Here is a 13911-nt window from a genome sequence, read left to right as displayed (position 1 = left end):
GGGGGGAAATTAAAAAGCAGAGAGATTCCAACATCAACAACGTGCCCGTTGATCTGTTTCAACAGAAACTGTTGGGGGTTGCACGGTGGCGCAGTGGACCAGTTGCTGCCTCAGTGCTAGAGACCAGGATTTGATCCTGACTATGGGTGGTGCATGTGTGGAGTTTGTACGTTCTCCCAGTGACCGCATCGGTTTTCTCCGGGTGCTCCGGTTTCCCCCCAAGACGTCCAGGTTTACAGGCTAATTGGCTTCGGTAAAGATTGTGTAAATTGTCCGTAATGTGTAGGCTAGTGCTAGTGTACGGGGCGATCGGTGGTCGGCGCGGCATCAGTGGTCTGAAGGGCCTGTTTCAGCTCTGTATCTCCAGAGTCTAACAAAGTTCATGGCAAGGTGAATATTGGGGGCAGGGTGGTTTCCTTGCTCTTTGAGATAATCCTCGAGATCTTTCACGCTGACAGTGCCTGAGTCCCACACACTGAGTCCCACATCCCTTCCTACAATGCCATGCCTGAATACATCGGCAACAAGAAAGCTTTGAACGCCAGTTGCTGAAATAAGAATTGAACCCACGACCCTTTAATCGAGCGGTCAACCAAACCGCTACTCACATGATACCATCGCTCGCAGATTACATTACAAATTGGGTTAAAGGGCTGAGATTTTACCTGATTGTTTTCATCATAAAACCGCCCAGTGTTGCAACTCCGATTAAAGTGGTTTTAAAGTCCAAATGAAAGTACAAATTTCTGCAGATTATAACAGAGCAATTGCTTTCCTTAACTCCTAGAGTTAATAGAGCTCAATTATAAATGGAAGTGAGGTGTTTCCATCATTGGATTCAACCGAACGACAATATGGTTAAAAAAATAGACACACGCACACCCATTGCTAAATATGTTGCTCCCTCCCTGCATTAGTTGGTGAACATTTGGGTAACCAAAATAAAATGCAATCAATACTCTCCATTCTCCCCCCAAAATGATCATATGAAAGAGGCTCTGTACCAAGAGGAGGAAGTTAAACATTAACTCGGGTGATTCAGATTGGACTCAGCGCTGATGTTCACACAGAGCCGACATTACTTGGGCTGATCGTTGTATTAACCGCTCGGTCGGTCCATCATTGACAAAGGTCTTGTTCTCAAGACTTATTGTGTTGGGTCTTCAAACGGAAGAGTGGCTGTTTCCCAAAGGACTGTCGAGAGAGGAAGAGGCAATGACAGATGTGCTGGATACATACTGTGGATCCACGTTCTGGGTGAGTCTCGTCACGTTTAGAGTCATAGTCACAGTGTGTAAACAGGCCCTTTGGCCCAACTTGCCCATGCCGACCAACATGCCCCATCTACACCACTCCCACCTGCATGTGTTAGGTCCAGATCCCTCTAAACCTATCCTATCCATATACCTATCCAATGATTAATAAACGTTGCGATAGTCCCTGCTTCAACTATCTCTTCCGCAGCTCGTTCCATACACTAACAACCCTTTGTTAAAAAAGTTAGCCCTCAGATTCCTAAATGTTCTTTCACCCTCACCTTAAACCTATGTCCTCTGGTTCTCAATTCCCCTACTCTGGGCAAGAGAGTCTGTGCGTTTACCCAATCTACTCCTCTCATGATTTTGTACACCCTATAAGACCACCCCACATCTTCCTGCGCTCCAAGGAAGTGTCCTATCTTGCTCAAAGCCGTTTTAAGGTACATTGATCCCGTCTTTAAGTGAGCAGCTGGGAGCACAGTTGACAGTTTTCAGCTTCAACTACGTTTTAGTCCCAGCCTGTAAATCGGTCAAGGATCTCCGCGATGCTATCCATCACCATATCAATTTGAATAACGTTTGGTGTGGCACAGTAGCACAGCTCATAAAGCCGCTGCCATCTGTGTGTAGTTTGCACGTTCTCCCTGTGACTGCGTGGGTTTTATCCGGGTAATCCGGTTTTCACCCACATCCCAAAGATGTGCCCGTACGCGTTTGGAGGTTAATCGGCTCTCTGTAAATTACTCCTAGAGTAGAGAGTGGATGAGAAAGTGGGATAACATAGAACTAGAGTGAACGATGGGCCGACTCTTCACCGCACCGAGTCCGTGCTGACTAGCGATCCCCGTACACTAGCACGATCTTACACACGGGGGACAATTTACAATTTTACACAAGCCACTTAACCTACAAACCTATACGTCTTTGGAGTGTGGGAGGAAACCGGAGCACCAGGAAAAAAACACCCATGCGGTCTTAGGGAGAATGTACATACTCTGTACAGCATCCGTGGTCAGGATCGAACCATGGTCTCTGGCGCTGCAAGGCAGCAACTCTACCCCTGCGTCACCGTGCCTTCCAAATCATTTTCCTGTGGGTGACCCTTTAATTGTGATGCTACTGAGATGTCTTCTTATATTAACTTAAAAAAAACACACAAAATACTGGAGTAACTCAGCGGGTCAGGCAGCATCTTTGGAGAATATGGAAAGGCGACGTTTCGGATCAGGGATTTCCTCGAGTCCGCACCAAAAACCTCATCTGGCCATGTTCTCCAGAGATGCTGCCTGACCCGCTGAGTTACTCCAGCACTTTGTGTCCTTTTTGTGTGAACAGGTATCTGCAGTTCCTTGTTTCTACATCCTATATTAACTGTCCAGGTTGTCTTTGGGGAAAGCATCTGAAAGGGTCCCTGGCATTTGATGTGTTTGAGGTCAAATTCATGAGTCATTGAGATCTTGATAACTGGTGGTTTAACCTTTGAAGCAGATTAACTTCAAAACATGCGCGCCTCACGCATCTCCCCTCAAACATTAGAGCAACACTGAAAACATCAAAGTAAATTTGAAGTCTGAAACATAGAAACATAGAAATTAGGTGCAGGAGTAGGCCATTCGGCCCTTCGAGCCTGCACCGCCATTCAATATGATCATGGCTGATCATCCAACTCAGTATCCCGTACCTGCCTTCTCTCCATACCCTCTGATCCCCTTAGCCACAAGGGCCACATCTAACTCCCTCTTAAATATAGCCAATGAACTGGCCTCGACTACCCTCTGTGGCAGGGAGTTCCAGAGATTCACCACTCTCTGTGTGAAAAAAGTTCTTCTCATCTCGGTTTTAAAGGATTTCCCCCTTATCCTTAAGCTGTGACCCCTTGTCCTGGACTTCCCCAACATCGGGAGCAATCTTCCTGCATCTAGCCTGTCCAACCCCTTAAGAATTTTGTAAGTTTCTATAAGATCCCCTCTCAATCTCCTAAATTCTAGAGAGTATAAACCAAGTCTATCCAGTCTTTCTTCATAAGGGTCTCGACCCAAAACGTCACCTATTCCTTCTCTCCAGAGTTGCTGCCTGACCCGCTGAGTTACTCCAGCACGTTGTGTCCATCAGGGGCAGGTCAAGGCCGGGTGAGTGATAGGTGGATACAGGTGAGCGGGGAGGTGACTCTGTCTCTGAGGCTGACGATGAGGGTTCTTGTCTCCCTGTACAGAATGCCTCTCTCCTGGACCGCCCAGACCCCGACCTCACCGTGTGCTTTGAGCAGACAGTCCTGGTGTGGATTCCCCTGGCCTTCCTATGGATATGTACATCATGGCAAGTTCTGGCCCTCTGCAAGTCGAGACACATTGGAGGCACCTGTTCAAGACTCTACCTGGCCAAACAGGTATGTAGTTTCTCCCTTCACAATGCAGGTGAAGACATTCAGACGAGTTGATCAGTGGCGGAATTGATATATTTTCCTCCAATTTAGTTTATCGAGTTTAGTGTAAGTTTTGTTTTAGTTTTTGCTTATTTTTAGCTTAGTTTAGTTTCAGTTTTGCTTAATTTTGTTTCGTTCAGTTTAAGTCCAGCACCGATTACCCGGCAACTGGTGGTCCGGCACCTCCATTACTCCAGACAAAATTACAATTGCTCACTTGAAATCCCCCTCTGAAGGTCCACCTGAAAATGTGGTGCCCTGGCCAGATGAGGCGGCCAATTCCGACCTCTTTGGAATTCCGCGCCGATTGGCGGGTCGAATTTGCCCACTCCGGCTGGGGCTCTGGAACTCCGTCCCGGCTGGAGCCGGCAGATCCGTTCCCATAGCCAACTTCCGCAGCCGACTTTGCCAACTTCCACAGCCTAGACGGCCCATTCCAGTATCGTCTGGCTCCTCTTGGAGACCGTGACTTCTGTTGATCCGTCAAAATGGACAATCCAGAAAGGCTCTGGAAACAAGGGTGCTGGAAAATCAGTGGTGGACCTGTATACTGTGATCATTGCTCTCATAGAACAGAACAGGAACTGTCCCTTCGGCCCACAATGTCCATGCCGAGCATGATGCCAAGTTAATCTCTCTGCTTGCTCTAGATCCATTAACCTCCATTCCATCTCCGTGGAGTTTGCAAGATCTCCCTGTGACCGTGTAGGTTTCCTCCGACCACTCCGGTTTCGTCCCACTTCCCAAAGACGTGCGGATTTGTAGGCTAATTGGTATCTGTAAAATTGCATCTAGTGTGTGGGTGAGTGGATGAGTGGATTAACATGGAACTATTGTGAATGGGTGATCGATGGTTGACGTAGACTTGGTGGGCCGTAGAACCTGTTTCTGTGCTGTATCTCCAAACTAAACTAAACTAAAGCAAGGAAGCATTGTGTAGTTTTAAAGTAGAGATGAATTGGTTCTTGATTAGCATGGGTGTCAAAAGTTATGGGGAGAAGGCTGGAGAACGGGGTTGAGAGGAAAAGATAGAACAACTGTGATTGAATGGCGGAATAGACTCAATGGGCCGAATGGCCTATTATGCTCCTATGACCTATGAAGTTATTTACTTTAGACTTTAAAGATACAGCATGGAAACATGTCGTTCGGCCCAGCGAGTCACACTGACCAGCCATTACCTTGTGCACTAGCACTATCCTACACACTAGGGACAATTTACAATTTTATCTAAGCCAATAAACCTTCAAACCTGTACGTCTTTAGAGTGTGGTTGGAAACCAGAGCACCTGGAGAAAACCCACGTGGTCACAGGGAGAACGTACAAACTTTGTACAGCCAGCGGCCGTAGTCAGGATCGAACCCGGGTCTCTGGCGCCGTGAGGCAGCAACTCTACCGATGAAGTCACTGGGCAATGAACGTGATCATCATCTTCCTCTCCATAAACAGATCTTCGCCGGCCTTTTGTTCCTGACCTCGATGGCCGACATGATTTTGACGGTAATGGAGGACTATGAGGTTGATCTCGACTCCACAACTAATGGACAGAACCCGGTTGTTTTCTACGTAAACGCATTTCTTTATCTTCTGTCTTGGGTAAGAAACAGCCTGGTCTCTCGTGACACGATACGTGTTGAGCGTCGATTGGTTTGGGATCCTTTGTGAGAAGGAGAGTGGATGTTAACGGTAAAACACAAAGTATTGGAGTAACTCAGCGGGTCAGGCAGCATCTATGGAGCGAAGAAATAGGTGACGTTCCGGGTTGAGACCCTTCTTCAACTCAGCGGGTCAGGCAGCATCTATGGAGGACATGTAGAAATAAGGAATGGCAGTTGCTGGTTTACAGAAAAAAACACAAAGTGCTGGAGTAACAAAGCAGGTCAGACAGCATTTCCAGAGGACATTTAGAAATATGTAACTACAGCTGCATACAATCATGACTGGAATAGATAGGATAGATAAGGCACAATATTTTATTCAGGGAAGGGGAATCAAGAACCAGAGGACATAGGTTTAAGGTGTGAGGGGAAACATTTCATAGGAACCCGAGGGGCAACTTTTTCACACAGAAGGTGGTGGCTGTATGGAACGAGCTGCCAGAGGAGGTAGTTGAGGCAGGTACTATAACAGCATTTAAAAGTCACATGGATAGGTACATAGATGAGAAAGGTGTAGAGAGATATGGGCCATGTGTGGACAGGCAAGACCAGTGTAGAAACATAGAAAATAGGTGCAGGAGGAGGCCATTCGGCCCTTGAAGCCAGCACCGCCATTCATTGTGATCATGGCTGATCGTCCCCAATCAATAACCCGTGCCTGCCTTCTCCCCATATCCCTTGACTCCACTAGCCCCTAGAGCTCTATCTAACTCTCTCTTAAATCCATCCAGTGATTTAGCCTCCACTGCCCTCTGTGGCAGGGAATTCCACAAATTCACAACTCTCTGGGTGAAAAAGGTTTTTCTCACCTCAGTCTTAAATGGCCTCCCCTTCTAAGACTGTGGCTCCTGGTTCTGAACTCGCCCAACATTGGGAACATTTTTCCTGCATCTAGCTTTTATAATTTGATATGTTTCTATAAGAAACCCCCTCATCCTTCTAAACTCCAGTGAATACAAGCCTAGTCTTTTCAATCTTTCCTCAGTTGATAGTCCCACCATCCCAGGGATCAATCTCGTGAACCTACGCTGCACTGCCTCAATCACAAGGATGTCCGTCCTCAAATTAGGAGACCAAAACTGTACACAATACTCCAGATGTGGTCTTACCAGAGCCCTTTGCAACTGCAGAAGAACCACATTACTCGTATACTGAAATCCTCTTGTTATGAAGGCCAAAATTCCAGTAGCTTTCTTCACTGCCTGCTGTACCTGCACGCCAACTTTCAGTGACCGGTGTACAAGGACGCCCAGGTCTCGCTGCACCTCCCCCTTACCTAACCTAACCCCATTGAGATAATAATCTGCCCCCTTGTTTATGCCACCAAAGTGGATAACCTCACATTCACCATTGACCAGGTGTAGATGAGGCATCTTGGTCAGAATGAGCAAGTAGGGCTGAGGAGCTGTTTCTGTGCTGTATACCTCTTATGACTACATGATACGAGACATCTTGGACAGCATGGATGAGTAGGGCTGAAGGGCCTGTGCTGTATGACCTTATGACTCCATGATATGGCACTAGCTTAGTTGGGGCATCGTGGTTGGCTTGTATGAATGGGGCCGAATGGCCTGTGTTTGTGCTGTGTGACTCTCTGTGACCGGTCGGTCAGGGGGGTGCCAATGCCGGCTGACACTGAGAGCTTCTCCCCGCTTCCACCTGTCCGCAGTTGTTGGTGATGTTGATTCACGAGGGCAGGAGACGGATTGACGACAAGAACTCTGCCTGCATCTTCAGCTTCTGGCTGCTGTCTGCTGCCTGTGACCTGTTAATGCTGCAGACCCTCATCAGAATGACCATTGACCAGGTGAGAGATCGATCGCCTGCCGACTTTCCCCTTTAGATTCCAGACACAAAGTACGCGGACAGTAAACGTGCATGGGGCGGCACGGTGGCGCAGCGGGTAGAGTTGCTGCCTTGCAGCGCCAGAGACCCGGGTTCGATCCTGACTACGGGTGCTGTCTGTACGGAATTTATACGTTCTCCCTGTGACTGCGTGGGTTTTCTCTGGGTGCTCCGGTTTCCTCCTGCTCTCCAAAGATGTGCAGGTTGTAGGTTCATTGGCCTCTGTAAAATGTAAATTGTCCCAACTGTGTGGGATAGTGCTAGTGTACGGGGTGATTGCTGGTCGGCGCGGACTCTTAAGTTTCAAGTAAAGTTTAAAAACAGCGAAGACGATTTATAGAAGCCAATTAACCTACAAACATGTACATCGTTTGAATTTGAGAGGAAACCGGAGCACCCGGAGAAAACGCACACGGTCACGTGGAGAACGTGCAAACTCCGTACAGACAGCACCCATAGTCAGGATTGAACCCGGGTCTCTGGCGCTGTAAGGCAGCAACTCCACCGCTGGGCCACCGTGCCGCCCAAGTTAGGCGACATTTTCAGATCCGCAGCATGTGGAATGTTGCGAATCTCATCGGTGGTATCTCATACTGAATGTGTTTGTCTCCTCCACAGGGTGGGCCTCCTGATCTGCCACGGTTCACACTATTCTGTATCTCCTACAGTCTCAAGTGTATATCCCTGGTTGTATCCAGCATTTCTGACGTCTCCTCAGAAACTAGAGCTGCTGCAAAGAAGGTAGCTTACAACTGTGTGTATCTATGTGCTCATCCATGTTGCTGGGAGTATCGTTCTATTGCAGGCGGGGTGAAGCTCCCTCTACACTGTCCTGTCGCACACTCACAGAACAGGGTCAACATGGGTTAGATACAGAGTGAATCTCCCCCCACACTATCCCACTACACACTCCCTCGCAGGGCAGGGACAACACGGGTTAGACACAGGGCAAACTCTATCCATGGAGTAAATGATTACTATTTGAAGTACGGTTTAATACAGACTGTCTTATTTTCTCTTTTCTTAGAATCCTCACATTGCTGCATCTTTTCTCAGTCGAATAACATTTCATTGGTTTAATGGGTAAGTGAAATTTTGATTTCTCATTTTTTTATCAATACTTCAATGTCACAGTCACAGAGTGATACTGTGCGGAAACAGGCCCTTCGGCTCAACTTGCCCACATCGGCCAACATGTCCCAGCTACACTCGTCCCACCTGCCTGCGCTTGGTCCATATCCCTCCAAACCCGTCCTATCTATGTACCTGTCTAACTGTTTCTCAAACTTTGGGATAGTCCCAGGTTCAACTACCTCTTCTGGCAGCTTGTTCCTTACATCCACCACCCTTTGTGGGGAAAAAGTTACCCCTCAGATTTCTATTAAATCTTTTCCCATTCACCTTGTACCTATGTCCTCTGGTCCTCGATTCCCCTACTCTGGGCAAGAGACTCTGTGCATAAGTGCAGATAAATGTGAGGTTAGCCACTTGGGCGGCAAGAACAAGGAGGCAGATTATTACAGTATCTGAATGGTGTCAGATTAGGAAAAAGGGGAGGTGCAACGAGACCTGGGGGTCCTTGTACACCAGTCACTGAAAGTAAACATGCAGGTACAGCAGGCAGTGAAGAAAGCTAATGGCATGTTGGCCTTCATAACAAGAGGATTTGAGTAAAGGAGTAAATAGGTTTCTGCAGTTATACAGGGCCCTGGTGAGACCACACCTGGAGTATTGTGTGCAGTTTTGGTCCCCTAATTTGAAGAAGGACATCCTTGCTATTGAGGCAGTGCAGCGTAGGTTCACAAGGTTAATCCCCGGGATGGCGGGACTGTCTAACAGTATGAGGAAAGATTGGAAAGACTGGGCTTGTAATCACTGGAATTTAGAAGGATGAGAGGGTATCTTATAGAAATGTATACAAATATAAAAGGACAGGACAAGCTAGACGCAGGAAATATGTTCCCAATGTTGGGGGAATCCAGAACCAGGTGCCACAGTCTAAGAATAAAGGGGAGGCCATTTAAAACTGAGATGAGACAAAACTTTTTCACCCAGAGAGTTGTGAATTTGTGGAATTCTCTGCCACAGAGGGCAGTGGAAGCCAATTCACTGGATGAATTTAAAAGAGAGTTAGATGGAGCTCCAGGGGCTAGCAGAATCAAGGGGTGCGGGGAGAAGGCAGGCACGGGTTACTGATTGTGGATGATCACAATGAATGGCGGTGTGCTGGCTTGAAGGACCTCCTCCTGCACCTATTTTCTATGTTTCTGTGCATCTACCTGATCTATACTTCTCATGATTTTATACACCTCTATAAGATTACCCCTCATCCTCCTGTGCTTCAAGGAATAGAGACCCAGCCTACTCAACCTCTCCCTGTAGCTCACACCCTCTAGTCCTGGCAACATACTCGTAAATCTTCTCTGAACCCTTTCAAGCTTGACAATATCTTTCCTATAATATGGTGCCCAGAAATGAACAAAATATTATCAGATGTCAATAAAATCAAAGCCCATGGTATTAAACAGTGATGGTGGTTAATTAGTGAATAGTGAAAAGCCTGGATAGAGTGAATGTGGAGAGGATGTTTCCACCAGTGGGAGAGTCTAGGACCAGAGGCCACAGCTTCAGAATAAAAGGACATACCTTTAGAAAGGAGATGAGGAGCAATGTCTTTAGTCAGGGGGTGGTGAATCTGTGGAATTCATTGCCACAGACGGTGGTGGAGGCCATCTTGTATTTTTAAGATGGAGATTGACAGATTCTTGATTAGTACGGGTGTCAGGGGTTATGGGGAGAAGGCAGGAGAATGGGGTTGAGAGGCAAAGATAGATCAGCAATGATTGAATGGAAAATTGGCCAAATGGCCTAATTTTGCTCTATGGATGCTGGTTTACACCGAAGATAGGCACAAAAATCTGGAGTAATTGAGCGGGTCAGGCAGCATCTCTGGAGAAAAGGAATAGGTGACGTTTCAGGTCGAGACACCATTCTTCAGTCTGAGAGTCAGTGAGGAAGGAAACTAGAGGCATGAAAAGATACAAAGAACAAATAAATGAAAGTCCTGTTTTATAAGACTTTTTAGATCTAAACTAAACTGGAAGAAAATTACCTAAAAATTGCAGCAAATCTGTGATGGCAAGCGGCCCGCCCGGATGTCAGATATTTTTACTTATTTATTTTAAATGCTTGTGGCCTTGTGACAGGATGATGATGAAAGGATACAGAAAGCCCTTGGAGAGCAAGCACCTGTGGGACCTGAACGAGGAGGATCGATGTCAGACTATTTACGCTGAGTTTGACAAACACATGAGGCAAGGCCTAAAGAAGGCCCAAAAGAAGATGGGCGAAAAACAAAGCAAGGAACGCCACAAAGACGCAGAGCAAATGAATGGTTTTAACAGAAGCATCAGCCAAGATGTATTAATGATGGTGAGTGAGACCCTAAACCTTGCCTCTCCTCCTGGGCTGGGTTCCAATGTGTCACCAGGACTCTATTCCCTGGAGCGCAGGAGGATTAGGGTTTTGGTCTCCTAATCTGGGGAAAGACATTCTTGCCATAGAGGCAGTACAGAGAAGGTTCACCAGACTGATTCCTGGGATGTCAGGACTTTCATATGAAGAAAGACTGGATAGACTCGGTTTGTACTCGCTAGAATTTAGAAGATTGAGGGGGGATCTTATAGAAACTTACAAAATTCTTAAGGGGTTGGACAGGCTAGATGCAGGAAGATTGTTCCCGATGTTGGGGAAGTCCAGAACAAGGGGTCACAGTTTAAGGATAAGGGGGAAATCTTTTAGGACCGAGATGAGGAAAACATTTTTCACACAGAGAATGGTGAATCTCTGGAATTCTCTGCCACAGAAGGTAGTTGAGGCCAGTTCATTGGCTATATTTAAGAGGGAGTTAGATGTGGCCCTTGTGGCTAAAGGGATCAGGGGGTATGGAGAGAAGGCAGGTACAGGATACTGAGTTGGATGATCAGCCATGATCATATTGAATGGCGGTGCAGGCTCGAAGGGCCGAATGGCCTACTCCTGCACCTAATTCCTGCACCTAATTTCTATATTTCTATGTTTCTATGATCTTATCGAGGTGTACAAAATCACGAGAGGAATCGGGTGAATGCACAGAGTCTCTTGCCCAGAGTAGGGGAATCGAGAACCAGAGGACATAGGTTTCAGGTGAGGGGGAAAAGATTTAATGGGAACCTGAGTGGCAACATTTTCACACAAAGGGTGGTGGGTGTATGGACCAAGCTGTAGAAGAAGTGACTGAGGCAGAAGCACAAAGTGAATTTACAGAAAACTCTGCTTTAAGTGTCATATAAGTCGAGGAAGCCACATTATTGGCAACAATGTTGATTACAAGATACAACTGAACAAAAATCAGATTCATTTCTGGTTTCTGGAAGGAGAGAGACATTTGGACAGGTGCGTGGATAGGACAGGTTTAGAGGGATTTGTAACAGACACAGGCAGGTGGGACGAGTGTAGATGGGGCATGTGGCTCGGCCCAGGGAATTCTGCCCATACCCTTCTAAACCTTTCCAATCCATGTACCTGTTCAAATGTCTGTTAAATGTTGTTATTGTACCTGCCTGAGCGACCTCCTCTGGCAGCTCGTCCAACACACCCACCATCCTTCGGTTCCTAATGCCCCTGTCCCACTTAGGAAACCTGAACGGAAACCTCTGGAGACTTTGCACCCCACCCAAGGTTTCCGTGCGGTTCCTGGAGGTTTCCGGAGGTTTTTGTCAGTCTCCCTACCTGCTTCCACTACCTGCAACCTCCGTCAACCACCTGTAACCTCCGGGAACCGCACGGAAACCTTGGGTGGGGCGCAAAGTCTCCAGGGGTTTCCGTTCAGGTTTCCTAAGTGGGACAGGGGCATTAGTTTCCTATTAAATCTTTCCCCTCTCACCTTCAACCAATGTCCTCTGGTTCTTGAGTCCCCTACTCTGGGTAAAAGTGTTTATATATTTACCGGGTCAATTCCCCTCATGATCTTATATTTATGAAATCACTCCCCCCCCCCCCCACCCCAGTGCTCGAAGGAATAAAGTCCTAGGCTGCCTGACCTTTTGCAGTAGCCCACGCCCTGGAGTTCTGGCAACAACCTCGTAAATCTGCTCTGCACTTTTTCTAGCTGAACATAAGTAGGTCCTTTTACAAGCTGGGGTTACGTCATTGCGGACATTGGACTTTGTCCCTGGAACTGTTACCACACAACGCTGAGAACTATATTCTGCTCTCTGGTACTTTTCTCTTCACTCCACCTGCCGCACTTGTGTTCGGCTTGATTGTACTCACGATTGCATAATATTATCTGTCTCATTGGATAGCGTGCAAACAAAAGTTTTTCACTGTGTCACGGTACATTTGATAATAATAAACCAACATCAATTATGTGCGCCTGCGACGTTCCAGAACATTACTATAGTTCCGTCGACACTTCACGCTGACTCGGCAAGGCCACCGGCATAATCAAAGGACCAGTCTCACCCTGGTCACTCCCTCTTCTCCCCTCTCCCAGCATCTGCAATTCCCTCTTACATCAGCCATTACAGGGTGGCACGGTGGCCAAGCTGTAGAGTTTCTGCCTTATAGCTCCAGAGACCCGGGTTCAATCCTGACTACTGCACAGAGTTTGTACGTTCTCCCTGTGACCACGTGGGTTTTGTCCGGGTGCTCCGGTTTCCTCCTACACTCCAAAGACACAAAGATTTGTAGATTAATTGGCTTCTGTAAATTATACACTGTCTCTAGTTGGTAGGATAGAAGTAGTGAACTGGTTGATTGTTGGTTGGTCCAGGTAGGGTGGGTCGAAGGGCCTGTTTCTGCCCCATCACAAAGTTCTAAAGTCTATACATAGCACAGGAACAGGCCCTTCAGCCCACAATGCCCGTGCCGAACATAAAGCCAAGACCAAATCTTATGTGCCTGCATGTGATCCATCTCCCTCCATTCCTGTCTATCCAAAAGTCTCTTCAACACCACTATCGTATCTGTCTCCTCCACCCCTGGCAGCAGGTTCCAGGTACCCACCACCCTCTGTGTAAATAAAAGCCCCACACGTCTCCTTTAAACTTTGCCCATTGTACACATATATAGAAAGTATAGAGAATGTATGAAGAGTTTTTGCCTTGTATCTATTTTCATTTTGGATAAAGTTTTTTTTCGGGGAAGCTTGTGTTGTCTTGCTCACTGTTGCCAATTCTGTGTTCCCTTCCCGCGCTTAAGGACAAAAAGAGCGGGAAGGACAGAAGGAGAAAGGGCGGGAAGGAGAAGTCAGCGGCACGAGGGGCGACGGGGTGGCTGGTGGTGGCCATGTTGAAAACCTACCGCTACATCCTCCTCAAGGGCGTGTTCTTCAAGATTTGTCACGACGGCCTTCTCTTTACCAGCCCCCAGCTGCTAAAGTAAGTGGAGGCACACAGCGATTCAGCCCCGGCATGCCTCACCGAACACTTTGTAACTTTCCGTAGTGACTCTTTGCATAACTTGTGTGTGGTTTGCAAGATGAAAGATTTCTCTGTCACATGAGATAGAGTATAAATCGATCAATCAGTTAATCAATCAGTCAATCAGTCAGTCAATCAATCAATAATTCGGCCAGCTGCTTTAGTTCATCCAGTGTATTTAGTCTGAAGAAGGGTCCCGACCTGAAACGTCGCCTATTCCTTTTCTCCACAGATACAGCCTGACCTGCTGAGTTACTCCAGG

General features: G+C 47.1%; 1 protein-coding gene across 1 annotated transcript in view; it reads left to right on the top strand.

The window, feature by feature from the left end:
• Positions 1-1215: 1215 nt before the first annotated feature.
• The window catches only part of abcc2 (ATP binding cassette subfamily C member 2), a 50468-nt gene continuing 37772 nt past the window's right edge, over positions 1216-13911 (top strand). The window contains exons 1-8 of the mRNA XM_033034081.1: positions 1216-1257; positions 3472-3645; positions 5132-5278; positions 7010-7147; positions 7804-7926; positions 8213-8268; positions 10392-10617; positions 13429-13607. Of these exons, the coding sequence (XP_032889972.1) occupies positions 1216-1257; positions 3472-3645; positions 5132-5278; positions 7010-7147; positions 7804-7926; positions 8213-8268; positions 10392-10617; positions 13429-13607 (1085 nt within the window). The remainder of the gene's footprint in view (positions 1258-3471; positions 3646-5131; positions 5279-7009; positions 7148-7803; positions 7927-8212; positions 8269-10391; positions 10618-13428; positions 13608-13911) is intronic.

This window comes from Amblyraja radiata, chromosome 15 (genome assembly GCF_010909765.2).
Source record: "Amblyraja radiata isolate CabotCenter1 chromosome 15, sAmbRad1.1.pri, whole genome shotgun sequence".
Taxonomy (NCBI): Eukaryota; Metazoa; Chordata; class Chondrichthyes; order Rajiformes; family Rajidae; genus Amblyraja; species Amblyraja radiata.
This window is presented reverse-complemented; position numbering and strand designations above follow the sequence as displayed.